Source organism: Lepisosteus oculatus, chromosome 9 (assembly GCF_040954835.1).
Source record: "Lepisosteus oculatus isolate fLepOcu1 chromosome 9, fLepOcu1.hap2, whole genome shotgun sequence".
Lineage (NCBI taxonomy): Eukaryota > Metazoa > Chordata > Actinopteri > Semionotiformes > Lepisosteidae > Lepisosteus > Lepisosteus oculatus.
Window position 1 is genome coordinate 34,451,116 of NC_090704.1, and position 15,195 is coordinate 34,466,310.

The following is a 15,195-nucleotide window of genomic DNA, read 5'->3' on the forward strand; positions in this document are numbered from 1 at the left end:
CTTTTATCCCTGTGTAAAATGTTTTTTTAATACAGTATATTTAACCAGCAGTTTTGGATTACTTACTTTTTAAAAGTCGTTAGAAATAATATCAAATCTTTTTGCTGGATGAAAGCAGAAGTCTTCAACGCGAAGGGCTAATGGCCAAACATATGAATGCTATTATTTAGGTTGGATTATTTTTTATTTTTCCCTAGACATAATCAAGGGAAAAAGGCCTATTTATTGCCAGAGTAGTGCATGCAGTATTGAAAAGAAAATATCTTGACAAAATTTAGTAGTCAAAATATATTTTGAATTTGTATTTATTCCTGAGCTTTTGTGGCAAGATCCTAGGTGGTAAGTTTAAAAAATGTTTTGTACTGCAAGTCTCGTGAAATGCTGAAAACAGAAGTACTTATGCTAACACATGGTGAGTCAAAGCTTAACAGGTAAGAGTATATTATAGCAACCACTCATACATAGCAGATTGGCTAGGTATTTTATATTGAAAACCAATTCAGGACATTCTGACTTGATTGAAAATGCCCTCATGAGACAAGGCGCACAGCACCAACAAATACAGCTGTATCCATTATCCTGTGCCTCAAAGAGTGCTGGGTTAGAGATAATCATCTCATAAGTCACTAAGCACAGCTGTCGACAAGGTCAAGTTTCATTTATGGATTGCATTTTCATTTCTTTCTCTTTAACTGCGCTTGGGTGTGCTGCAGTATTACTGAGCCATTTTGATATATATTAATCGCTTTGTTGGCTTTTGATCGTAAGAATTACTGAATTTATTTTCTGTATTGGCTTAAAGTGTATGATGCATCTCCTTTATAGTAAACAGCCTTCTCTAATCCATTGTATGGCAGGGCATTTTTTCCATAGTATGTTTTAAAGTTTAAATGATTGCTGTTCTGTATATAATCATTTATGTTCCATAGTAAGTTGTAATTATTGCCCTGAAATGGAGGGGCTTTGCAAACATCATAATGGCAAAGGCTATTTTAATAAGCATTATTTTTAAATTTTTTTTTAGACTTAAGGATTTATGATTGGTATATTAACATCCTATTAACAAGAGTAAAAGACTTTAATTTTCTGTTCTACCAACTGTTGATCAACCATGATTTGGCTAAAATAGTAGACATTATCTCACTGTGGTAATTTGATTAGTAAGCCAGTAGTAATTTATGTTAAAACTGGTATCCACTCCAGAAAAGAAACAGGTTTATTTGATAAAATCACCATACATTTTATGTGAACATAGCTTAAGGCTAAAAAAAAAGAATTTTGCTCATCAGCTTGTAACTACCTTATTGATCTTGAACATTTCTTGAAGGTCCCTGAGGAATCAATACAACAACATGGCTAGGCATCTTAGTCCTAAGGAATATATAACTCTCATCTAATTCTTTAGTACATTTTAGTGTGGAATTTTCTAAAGGTTTTAAAACTTGAAAACTTTGTGAGCCATTAGATATCATTCATTACTCTTTATTACTCTCTGGTTAATATAGAAACTTGTCTGATTGAACATTTGTATTTACTGGCCAAGTCTGGTCAACTTTATGCTTCCCAGTAAGCGAAAGAGAAAAGCAATTTGTTTCTCTTTCAGGTGAAATCTGAATTGGATTTTTTTTCATCAAACAAGCTTTCTGCCATGGGACAGGAGGCATAACAGAAGAGATTCTTTTGGAATCACTTGTGTATTTAACCTACTTCAGCAAGTCGACTGACTCCACTTTAAAACTGAAAAGCTATAAAACACCAATTTTCAAATGTTTTGGCAGGGCACTTTTTTTGCTGTCTCAATACTTTTGAGAAAGCATTCTGTATGTGATGGCTTCAAAGGGACCTGCATCACTCTATTATGTACTGAGACATTTTAAAAAAATGCTTATTGAAAACTTCAAGGTGTGAAAGGCTATACATCTATCAGCTCAGTAGCACCCACCCTTATCTTCCTTTTTTGTTGAAAGCCTATATTGGTGAATGATATTTAAAAAATGCTGTGATCAGCTCCAAATCCTGAATAAATACTGCTCTGGGACATCAAAACACAGAGTGATGGACAGTTTGAAAATACGGTGGTAAAGTCACTGGATTTGCAAAAAACAACACTACAATAAAATGCCTGTCAAAAGTTAGTGACAGGTCATATTTATATGGTCAAAGTCTAAAGAGTGCCCAACTTTGCTATGAACTTATCCATTATCGAAGTTTCCTCTCTCAGTTTTAGAGGAGAAGGAGGGTATGATATTGGATATCCCCATATGCTTAAAGTGTATCATATCAATGAATGCAAAGTTATCATTAAATTAACTTTGTCAATATTATCCAGACAAGGTAATGTACAGGAAATGGGTTTTAGTCAACTGCTTTAATTTTCTTTATTGTAATCTAATGTTCTATGCTTTTCTGTGATGTTTTCTCTGGCATTTTTTTTGTCTGGTGCAAAACTATTTCATGGATATTGAGAATTTTAAATTATATTTAATTCGAATTCATTTCTAGTTTGAAGAATTTCTTTGGTTCAGTTAAGGTATTTCATATCGGGTATTAAAATTGGAAACATTATTTACAATTTTATTATTTTTCACATTTTAAAATTAGAATCATCCCATAAGGTAACAAAATACCTGTAAAGTAAGGTAATATCATGTTTGGTATTTCAGACAAAATTCTAACTGAGTAGTGGCAATCTTAATGATTGAAGACAGTCTGTCTGTGAGAGGAATTGCCTAAAGAATCGGATGTTTTTCTACAGTCAACTGCTGGCCTCCTGCATGGCTCAACTGACAAAGGCACTCTAGCCCAGAGGCAGATTGAGCTCTGTGATCCCAGCAGTGGATTTGAGCCTGGATCATGTCACTTCATCACTTTCCAATGGTAAAGGGGATTCCCCAAGATGCAGTGCACAATTGGCTAAGCAGTATCAAGGGCAGGGGGCTACCAGTAGTTGGACAGGGCTCTCTTGGCTCTCTCCGACACATTTTCTGAGCCTCCTTGGGACTTGCAATCTTGCAATGCAATGCTGAGGGACCTCTCCTCCATCTGATCCTAAAACACCTGTTACTTGTGACACGTTAACAAACAAATGGTTTGATGGTGAGTGGGTTGGAGAAGAATGTCAGCACTCATTCTCTCCCGTGTGCAGTCACAGGTTCTGTATTTGTGAGTCAAGATGTGAAAAGCACACAACTGGCTGTTCCTAATTGGCAAGGTTTAGAACAAAAATAATTGGCAATTCTAAAACAAATCAATGAGCTGAATAGTCCAGACAAACCAGGAATCCAACGCTGTAACGGACAGACTGTGTCCTGCAAGGCAGAGGCTCATCATGCCATCCCAGGACTATCAGATTCATTTTAGCTATTTAAGAATTTTCAGACTGTGCTGACTACAGAACAAGAAATAAAAAGAAATAACCCATGCATTAGGATAATGACTTTAAAATACTAACTTTTCAGTAGAATGACTCTTGCCCATCAAAACTACATTAAACCTGTATTCTTAGAGATCATTCAGGAGTAATGTTGACAGCTGAGACACAGTTGACAGCATAATCTACTGTGAGCCAGAGAACATTTACGTTGGTTGCAGGGATAGTGGAGTATTTTATTCAACAGTCAATGCTACAGTATTTTGCCCTTAAAAAACAGACATGCGGAGATGATGTCTTGGGAGTTATGCTGACTGTCGGGTTTTTTCAAAACTAATTGTAGGGGAGTTTAAATATATTGATGAGGAATCTTCTTTAATAGAAAAATAGTCTAGGTGCAGGTGTTCTGTCATTGCAGCCCAGTCCAGGATTACCAAATTTCCAGGAAAGCAATGTAAGGCCACATAGTGATAACATTACAATGGCATCACTTCCTCTAATACATCATATACTGTATGGCACCAGATTGTCAATGTCATAAATAGAATACAACTGGAAATAGCCACTTTTACTATCGCTGTACAGTAAGAGTAGTAGAACATCCCACAGTCATTTGAACTGGGCTGATCAGATCTGTATGTCAGTGTTGCTAAGATTGTCTTACTACACAAGGAGGTCATACCAGATACTAATGTATCATTATTTGTAATCATGTTTTCATTTTGACAGTATGCTCTGTTTCATAGTAAAAACATATGATTCTTGGTTTCTTGGTTTTTTTCACATTTCCAGTGACTTTGTGAAACATCAGGCTTGTTAAAAATGTGACTATATTTCTTTTGTACACCCGTAAATCTCGGAAGATTAGTTCTTTACAATTTGCAATCACCATGGTTTTCATTGTTGTGTGCACAATACAACACACTGTTAATGAATACATAAGTTTTGAAGAATCAGGAAACTCAAGATGCATGTCACACAACAGCTATTGCTTCTGAAATCCAGGTCACATTGGAGCAGCTGGAATTGTTCATGATGTTATAAATGTTTTTGATTCTTAGACTTAAGTATCAATTTTTGCTGATACAGTGAAACATACTTTGCTGAGCCACAGCTGTTGGTGAACTGCAGGGACAGTGTTTTCCTAACTTTCCTAAATTTTTGATGACTCGTGGTGTTGTGTTACAAGTTACGTGACTCCATTCTCTTTACTGATATACAGTACTGTACTGGTCTGCACTACTCAATGTTAAGGAGCTTCTGCAAGTCACATTGGAATGGATCCATTATGTTAATTAAATAAAACACAAGCTAAAATATATTTTAAGTACATGTGGCAGCCTTTTTCTATCTTTTATTAGAAATCAAGCTTCATGCACTATCACTGTTTTGATCTTCATCTGACCTCTTCTCTTTTCAAATCCCTCAAAGTGCAGCAGCATAGTCATCATTTCAGAGCACTAGGGAAATCCAGTTTACTATTGCAAGTGGTGGTTGTAGACAAGTACCTCTTTCCTTTTGACCAGAGTTTTCCAAACCAGTGTCCCAGGATGATGAGTAGTGTGACTGGTGGTAGGAGGCATTGTTCTTCAGATAAAACATTAAACTAAGGTATTGGTTACTTTTGTCATTAAAATGGTATGGCACTTTTAGTAAAAGTATTAGTGTTAACCATGGTGTCCTGGCTAATTTCACTTAATGCTTGAACCATCTATCCTGCCTGAATTTTCCATTTAATTCAATGTAATTGAAAGGTGAATGTCTCGCTACTTCACCTGATCTGCTGTGCAGTATCCAGCTGTCATATCACCATGCAGCTCACACCTGGCAACCAACTGAAACTAATCAGGTTTGAGCCTGGTCAGAACTTGGATGAGAGACTTCCTAAAAAAGACTTCCTGCTGGAAGAGGTATTGGAGAGGCCAGTAGGGGATTCTCACTCTGTGGTCTGTTTGGGTCCTAATGCCCCAGTATAGTTATGGGGGCACTGTACTGTATAAAGGCACTGACCTTCTGATGAGATGTAAAACAAATGTCCTGACTCTCTGTGGTCAATAAAAATCATCAGGTTACTGAAAAAGAGTAGGGGTATTACCCCAGTGTCCTGGCCAAATTTCCTATTGGACCTTACCAATCATGGCCTCCTAATAATCCCCATCTGTGAATTGGCTTCATCACTCTGTTCTCCTCCACGCTAATAGCTGATGTGTGGTGAGCATACTGATGCACTATGGCTGCCGTTGCATCATCCTGGTGGATGCTGCATATTGGTGGTGGTGGAGGGGAGTTCCCATTACCTGTAAAGTGCTTTGAGTAGAATGTCCAAAACAGCACTTTATAAGTATAAGCGATTATTAATTATTATTAGTTGTAGACAAACTAGTGTATTATGGATACTATACATCATCTGTGTGGATTTTGCCTTTTTGAGGTGGTTAAAGTGCATCTCTTCCTATACAGTATGTGAAGCATTTTGACATCCTTTGGGCTGGAAAGTGCTATATAAATGCAGATTTATATTACAGAATGCCAACCCAATGACCTCTATCAGTCGGTGGTTGGGTCATTCATAATAATAACAAACCTTAAAATTCTGTTGTGATGCATCCCGAATTGTAACCTCTGAGCTGCTTTTGTAATGCACTAAATTGTTCATTATGATGGCTAATTTCTAAGGGTGTCAGGAGTGAGGCAGGTAAACTAAGAAGACGAAACAATGCAAGTGTTTTTAACTTGAATTGCTTTGATCACACCCTAGAGTTTAAGAATGATGAATTTCATCCTTGTGTAGACAAGGGAAATTGTCTCTGTGATATGTTTACTTTCATATTTTAGCCACTGTAGCTTTGTAAGTCTGTATCTTTTAAAAAGACATCTGAGAGCTTTCTTTAAAGCTTGCTATCTTATTACTCATAATACCACTGAGAGTATCTGGGTAATAAATTGTTATTGCTTCTTAAATGCACTTTGCTACATTTATCTGAGATATGTTCTCAGACAAGTAGACCTGTGGAAGTAGTGTTTGTCAAATGGTTGTTGAGAAAAAGTGTTAAACTATACATTAATGCTAGATGATAACCACAGTATTTAGCAACTATTTGTTTCTACTTAAGAGTTATGTGGCTCTTGTGCTGAGGCTTTATGAGAAGGAATGGGAACATTGGTTTTGGTTGTTTAATAAATACTCCAACATTGTGATTGAGTCTTTTGGTATTTTTGCCCTTTGACCTCTGCAATTTGTGTTCAAGAACTTTAGCCAGTTTGAAATTGGAAATGAATAGTTCACATACTTGCCACTGAAATTTATAGAACACTTAACAACTGGACTGGTAGGTAACTGCAATTTCTAACTTCAGAATGACTAGTATTCTAGCTTTTCTAAATGACAGGTTGAGATTGGTTGGGATGAGCTTTGAGTTTCAGCTAGTTATTAGCTATCAGGTTTTATCGTTTCAGTAGCAGAATCAACTGATGTCAAAACAAGGTTGCAGTACAGTACAATAATTTTTGTAAGGGGCTGTCCATGGTGCTGAACTGTATGAGATCAGTTCCCTTAGCACTCCTAAAATACATTTCAAGAAGCTATGCTGCTGTGATACAGTAAGTAATTAATACTGTTTTGCTGTAATGGTGCAGGTCCAACTTTCATCTTTCTCTCCTATTCTTTAATTTCAGCAGTCACATGTCTCATGGCAAAATAAAAATAAAATTAACATTCTTTGAAAATTGTATCGCCTTTCCTGAAAAAGAACTGTGTGCCGTCTTAAATTGAAATCATGCATGGGAGGTTCCTTTTAACGTTCCTCTGATAACATCTGTGGAATATCAAGGCGTGTTTTCAAAATTCATACAGTTAATTTAAAAATAAATATCCTTCTTTACTGTAAGTTTATTCAAAAGCCCGTGACATGGGCTTCAAAGAAAAAAAGGTAGATTCCATTGCATTTCCTTGGTTCATACACGTAAAGTGCTTACCCCCACTCTCCTGTGCGGCAGAAATCTTACAAAAACATATGTTAGAAATACTGTTTTTACAGCTAAAGTCTATAATCTAGAATATGATGAAACATGATATTCAGTGAAGCCATTCAACAAATTTATATTATGTAAAGAGTTTTCTGTTCTGAGTCTATGCTATTTTTGTTACTCTATCTTACTCTAACTTAATTTAGTGCAGTTACTAAGGTAACATTCTTTTGTTCTTTTTATATCACTGTTTGGTACAGTATGTAAAAGCAGCACCAGCTGTTATATATAGTATATATAACTTTTATCACATGAATTCTCAGGCAAGATAAAGCTGTAATTGTTAGATTACTTTTTACCTCAGATAACCTTTCAACATAATGCTGTGTATAATAACTGTGGTATAAAATGAAACCAGATACTTCCTTAGCAAAATGATGAGCTTCAATTTGAAAACAATATGGACGTTCATATCTTTGTATTCAAAAGTCTTTTTTTTTAGTTTTAAAACAACTGTACTTTAAACTCCTTACTGCTGTATACTGTAAGTTACTGTATATTGACTTTATTTCAATATTCCATATGTATGTGTGTTAGCATAATCTTTGACACTGCACTGAATTTGTATTGAAATACTTGATTACTCTGACATCACCTGGATTGTCTGTTTTACCAAATTTATCAGTATTTCTTATCTTTTAGGAAAGAGAATATACATTCTTTGGAGTGATGTGTTTAGACTGATTGGAGTGCCACATCTGCCCCTCATATTGTCAATTGAGGCTGCTGCAATGGCTAGAGACCATGTGGCCTATTCATTGTATTAACATTTAAAAATGATCAAACAATGTTTGGGGAAAATATTTGGTGAACCCATATGGGAAACTTGGGAGGGGGGTATTAAGAAAAATACTGGCCTTGATATGGTATAAGACCCAATATACTCTCCAGCAGAAAAGAAAACAGAAAAACAAAGAAAGGACAGAGCTCTAAAATTCTCCAGCCAAAGAAACTGCATTATAAGTGGGTTCTTCCTTTGGCAGGCCACACACCAGAAATCAAAGTCATCTGAGCACTGAACAGGCCAAACATTAGAAACAGGACTGTTGTCTTATAGTTGTGGGAAATTGTATTTTCTTTCTGTAGTATCTGTCAGGAAAATTAAATATTTCTTGTGTTTTAAGTTTTTATTTACCTTTGGTCAGCATCCTCTTAGAGAGTGATTTTGTCCTGTGTTCCTCTTTTCCTGTACTGTATTTGTGCCTTGTTTATCGGGTGGAGAGCTCTTTACTCCTTACTCTAAAAGGCTATTACCTAGGTACTTACAGTATTCATAAATAATTGTAAGTAATAGTAGTAAACATTGTGTGTTTGGTATTTTTCTTAATGTTTGTAAATAAGTCTTTTAAATTTGCTGTCTTGTTAATTTTTCTGCTGCCTCACTGTGCTGGGAACAAAGAAATAGTGGATGTATAATTATTCAGTTTTACTATTTTCTTCCAGTGTAAGATGGTTTAAGGACCATATTTTCTTTTTAGCCTAATGTATTTAATTTGTTTCACAAACAAGACAGTTCTAACCCAATTTGAAACATTTAGTGTCATAATAGTATTTACTTTTGAATGTGTCTTTTGTATCAACTATTTTTAATTTTTAATGTCAGAGTTACAACCCCATTTTTTTCATCAGCATGTTTTCATCACTAATTGAGAAATTGAAATGAAATTGATTGCTGTAGAAAAGAAAATAATTTACTCCTGCATTTTACATCTAGGGAAGCATATTACATTTATAGTATTTATAGCGAAGGAATAATTGTTCAAATGACTCTTGTAAGATTATTTTTAATAAAGATAATAATAAATGGTTTCAGGCTGATGCAGGTGACGATGGAGGTTGGGTAAATGATTGAAAGTATCAAAAGTGTAGGATAAAAGACAGAGGAATTAACAAGGAGAACAAACACCATAATGAAAAGGAGAGACCACAAGGAAAGAGGAAGACGGGAGGAGAGAACTTGAAGGGTGTGTCAACTGGGAGGTCCTTGTTTAAGATCGTCTGCTAGTCTGCAGGTTTAGGGATTTCCTCAGTAAGGAATCCATTGGTTTAAACAGACTTTCCTTCTTAGTGGGTGCATTTTAGAATAGGAGGTTGGCTCCCATTTATTATTTACCATCCAGGTTTACAGAGAAAGAAATTTAACTGTAGGTTGTATTGTATTTAGTTAAGTAGGGAGCTTATCTATTATTGAGGCCTTTGTATGCATTAAGAGTTATATACTTCAAGGGACACCTCTATTTACTGTAAATAGACAACTAGTGTGTAGTATGCTTATGTTGAGTGTAGTATAATGTGTGTAGTGTCACTGTTAATTGTTACTGTCACCAAGTGTACCTGAATTATTACTCTTTTCACCAAAACTGTACCAGTGAATTAATGTGCCTCTAACTTTATCAACAGCTCACTTATATTATATTCTTGGTGTGATCCTTATAAGTAGGGGGTTTTGATTATTTGTTTTATTGATTGACTAAACTCAGTCATTTCCTGTTATTCACCATTTTCATAACTCCCAAATAATTATATATGAGGTGGGCTGTAATTCTGGATTGAATATAGATTAGTGCATCATTGCCACAATCCCAGCACTCATTACAGGTTATTACAAGTGTTGCTCATGAAGACAAGGAAGCTGATCCTCCAGCTCTGCACATACGTGGCATGTAAATACTAAATAACATTTGCTCTGTTTTTGCTTTGCAGCCAAAAAGAATTCATTCAACATTCTCAGTATACAATGTTTGAAGACTGTTTCAAAATAATAATCACAATAATCATCATCGTTTATGAACAAAGCTTTGTACTCATAACTGCTAGATTGTGGGTTCAGGTCACCACTGCGCACACTGCAATTGTACCATGAGGAAAATGCTTTACCCACCTAGTGGCTCTAGTCCACTGGCCTAAGTGGGGACCAGATTTGTTAGACTGTAATCCACATCCCATCCACTGCTATAAAAGCAAGGATGAGCTCTGGCCCGATGACCCACTGTGGGTTAGTGGAATGGAGGGACTCTTACAGACTGTGTAAGGGCAATAGTGATGATGCTGTACACCATTTTAGCATATAGAGTAACCAGTGAAGCTGGAAACTCAGAAATAAGAATCAGCAAAATGAGGGTTTAAGATAATTTGCATGGATCATAAAACAGTGCTCCAGTACTATCATTATCTAATCAAGAGTACAAGCTTTTACATGGACAAATGCATGGCCTCAATTTTAAAGCAGTAACAGACAAGCATTCATTTGTTACTATGATGTTCATTCTTAATACCTTAATATAGATGCTGTCCCTAGCCTCCATTAAAACACATAAGTGAAGCTGTATGCAAAAAGTCAAGGGGAGGTAATTTATCACTGACAGAAATAAATAATTGTGATTCATCAGGGATTTTATTAAAGAGATCAGGAGGAAACAATGTAATGTTTTGCATTTTCCTCTTTCAATGTGCAAAATTGCAATTCAGCAGTCTGCTGATGCTGTTCAATGCAAACAATTGCAGTCTGTGTGAAAGGCAATGATCTTGATAGTTTTTTTGTACAACAGAAAAAAGCACCTGTTTTTTGCTCTTTTACTCCTGCTGGCTCTTTGTAGATGAACAAAGTTGAAGTTGTTTTCCCTTTCCTAATAGAGACATTTACATATTCTGCGATTTATCTCTGTGTTAACCATATTATTTTTTGTTATTTGGTGAGAGCTTGCTTTGTGAGATAGCCACCATCTTGGCTCATAACTCAGTCCCAGTGGTTTGGCCTTGAGCCAAGATGACTGCCTGTTAATTGGGAAACCTGCAGAATGAGAGAATGTTAACACCAGTGTGAAGGATCTTTCTAGTAATGGATTGTGCTGACTTACAGAAATTTGGTCCTCAGTGAGCTAGGGAGGCTTGAGAAAATACAGTGTGGGCTGTACTGAAAGGCATCAAATGAACTACCACACAGCCCAGCAGTCCTGAACGTTTGCCAGGCCTAATGGAGATGATTTGAGAAACAGGGTTGGCCAGCTGGAACAGAAATACAAAAAGCATTAGTACCTGGAGGAGTGGGGTTCACCCTACACATGAGAGAATGAGAAGAGTTTAGATGGCACAGGATGAGTCCTGAGTACTCCCTGTATGTTACCTTTACAAACATCTTCAACCAGTTGATGTACTGTACATGTTCATGTGTTTGTTAGAGAGTACCATGCTTGGCCAAGCTGGATCAGTAGTGAAGATCTGGAGCTTTGAGTGGTGTAGAGTGGGAGTGAAGAGCTCAGATGTACTGTAGTGAGTAACTTGAATAATGTCAAGCCTGAAAAAATGGCAGACACAGAGTTAATCGAGTACTCCAGTGCCTGGTTGTGTAAAATGAATAAGAGTCAATTGAAGGGGTTCAAAAGACCTATGAACTAAGGTGCTTAGTGAACTAAGATGGAATTACAGTATAGATCACTTTCACATATACCTTCCTACAGTATATAGAGGAATGATATTTTAAAACTGAAACAGAAGCAGTAGTAAGATAACGATAGGCAACTACTGTTTCTAAATACTAAATAATATTCTCAATGCGTTAAATATATAATACACAGTGAGTTATACTTAAAACTTTATACCATTCAATAAATATTTAATTTTCCAAAAGTCTGTTTATTTTTTTTTGTCATATGGTTAGTAGATAGTTGTGGAAATTGATCTTGGAAAAATATTGGGATTGTGGACCTGGGATGTTATCTGCGTGGAGCCTGAATGGTTTCCCAATGTTCTCATGGATTTCCTCCAGCTGCTCCAGTTTCCCTCACAGTCCAAACACATACTGGTAGTTTAATTGGCTTTTGGGAAAATGGTTCTGATGCGACTCTGTGCGTGAATGTGTCAGTGTGTGCCCTGTGATGGACTAGCATCCTGTCCAAGATGTATTCTACCTTGCGCCTGTTGACTGCCGGGATAGGCTTCAGCTCCCCTGTGACCCTGTCTAGGATATAGTGGTTAGAAAATGGATTGATGGATGCTCAGCTAACAACATTTGTGTGTGATGACTTAAAGTTTGAGGCAATGTACAATAAATATGAGTGCTCCAGTAATACAAATAATAACATTAGAAGCAATAGCTTCTTGGGTATATATTATGCTAAATATCTTATAATAGCAGTTTGGATTTTGCAAATAAAATGTAGAGATAGGCACCACAAGGACCCTGAACCAAAAGAAGCAGTTAGAAGATGGATGGATGTCTATTTATAAGTACTGTCTTGAATATAAAACAAGATCCAGTATTGTTCATTAAAGCTTAAATTTGTTTTAGAATGTTTTATACTTAACTAACACTGGACCTAACCTGGTCAGATATAATGTACCCATGCTGAATAAAGGGACATTGCAGTCCCAATTTCTCAGATCAGTTATCGAATCTTGGTATAAAATAAATTAATTGACGCTATAGCTAAATTTGACAAATTCCAAGTTAAGCAAAATTGTGAACTTTGTGAAAGTAGTGTATGGGCAGCATGTTGTAGCAAACATCTGATAATGGGCAAGGCTGTGATTGAGAGTTCATGTAAATTGAGACATGAAGTGGCTCTTCCTGCTCTCTAGTCAATGTAATAACTAATGTATTGCGATGTACGAGCGAATAAGTACAGGTTGTGCGGCAGACATTTCACTGCAGAAATGTCCCAATGTGATCTGAATGCAGAGTTAACAAGTAAGTTATAGTTGTCGGCAAAACCATCTCTTACATTATGCTGTATATAGGTCACACATTGTATTTAGCCATTTAAATCACTGTTGAGTAATGTTTTGAAGATGAGCAAGGTAATTTGTAATGATCTGCTGGCATTAGTTGAGATTTGAAGGAAGGAATCCTTATTCAGTCTCTCGATATGACTTATTGCTGGTATTGCTTCAGTAGCTGTGGCTTTGACATAGTTGACTGTATGAGACTAACAGCAGGCCAAATACAATATTACTCATCACATTCCATTCATTGCAATTATATCTATATTTAAGCAATTGAAGAGGAAACATTACAGCAGTGGTGGGTGGCAGTGCCCAGAATCCTCTGCATCATGCCTTATTTTCTTAGTTTTTTAATGTCTAATCACTTAACACTCATTTATCACTTACTGTATATATAAAACAAATATTAAAGACAGAAACAGTGGTTGCCTGGGGAATAATATGAGATTACTTTTGGTCTTAAAGAGATGAGATGCTGAAAATTAAAAATCATGTTTTAAATCTCAGTTTTAATTCATAATGCAAAGACAAGGCTACAGTAAATGTACATTTAGAAATGCCAGGAGGAATCAAGGAATCAAAAGGAATCAAGTTTTGATTTTTTTTTCAAATTTCTCTTTGTATTTTTACTTCTGTTTGAAGTTTGAAGTTCTGAATGCACATCTTTGAATAATGAGGAGACTCTCCAATATTTGATTTTGTTAAGTGAAGTTCAGATGTATTATAGTTTGAAATTCACAGTTGAAATTAGTTGAGTTTGTGGCTGTGTCTTGTGTCTTAAATAGAGCTGAATCTTTCTTTCATTGTTCTATGCTTCCTTTTATTAAAGATTGAAATAATTCATCTGGGTAGTGTTTGTTTGCAGCATGCAGTAGGTTAAATCATTTCTATTTTCTATAAAATAGTACCAGGCAAGCTTCAGCTTTCTTGTTAGGCCTTTCTGGTCATTATTCAATGAACAGCTGCAGTGTAAAACACAATATCTTAGAAAGCCTTGTCTGTAATTCCAGGTCACAACCTTCTTTTGTAGCTGAAACTATACCTAGCCACCCAATTATAAAGTACAAATCCTTTGGAATCTCTGCTTTCTTGTACAGCTGACACAACATGACAGAGCTTATTTCCATATTATTACTGGGACTGAAAAAGGTGCTCGCAACTTTGTTTTCAATTTGTGCTTCTAGATGCCTTGTTGAAAACCATACCCAAGTGCTGTGAATCAGTTATTCAGTGTGGATCCAGGTTTCAGATCCACTTTGTTTAAAATGACAAAGCGTATTAATCTCAAGTGTCCCCACTCTCCTTTTTGTTTTTCAGCCCAGCAAAATTCACCGAAAATCCATGAAGGCTGGTGGGCATACAAAGAGGTTGTCCAGGGGAGCTTCGTTCCAGGTATGGCAAAGTTTCATTACTCATTTCTTACTGATATAAGAAGAAAACACAAGGCAAAATTACTCTTCTATAATATTGGAGAGGGGAAAGGTCAGGAACTATGAGTAACCAAGTTGACATCAGGTGAGGCAAATAATAATGTAATCAACCCTTAAAATCAAACATGTTAAAAACTATTTAAATACCTTGACTGAGCTTAATACATATTTCAACGAGGAAGCTGGAATGGCAATGATAACCTTTAATTAAATTTTAGTTTAGAATATCCAATCATATTTTCAGAATTGTCTTACACTGCTTTGCCAAAACCTTTTATTTTACCTGCACTTACGAAGCCATTGTCAGGGAAGGAAGAGTCTGCTTGTCAGCAACACTTAGTGAAGGGGTATGTTTTCAGATCAAGGTCCTGACATTTGTGTCCCTTTAAACACGATGTAGCTGACACAAATAAGGTGCAATAGATCTCTGGATCTCTCAGCTTTTCCAGTTAAATTCTAGTTGTTTTTCAGCTGAAGTCTGCAATAAAATATTAACTTATAGGATAATGGGATAGACTGCGATTTCATTTTTTACAGTTCAGTGTTCTTTGGAACATGAAGTAATGTTAGGAACTGTAAAGTTCATGGAATGTAAAAGAATTTTAATACAGTTGTTTGATTTTATGTGTGAAGTTACTAAAAGGTGGT

At 36.0% G+C, this 15,195-nt stretch overlaps 1 protein-coding gene across 2 annotated transcripts in view; it reads left to right on the forward strand.

Annotated features, from left to right (window-relative positions):
- The window catches only part of ca10a (carbonic anhydrase Xa), a 234,415-nt gene that overhangs the window by 19,871 nt on the left and 199,349 nt on the right, over positions 1-15,195 (forward strand). For both annotated transcript variants that reach the window (XM_015355921.2, XM_015355922.1), the window contains exon 3: positions 14,435-14,509. In XM_015355921.2, coding sequence (XP_015211407.1) covers positions 14,435-14,509 — 75 coding nt within the window. The remainder of the gene's footprint in view (positions 1-14,434; positions 14,510-15,195) is intronic.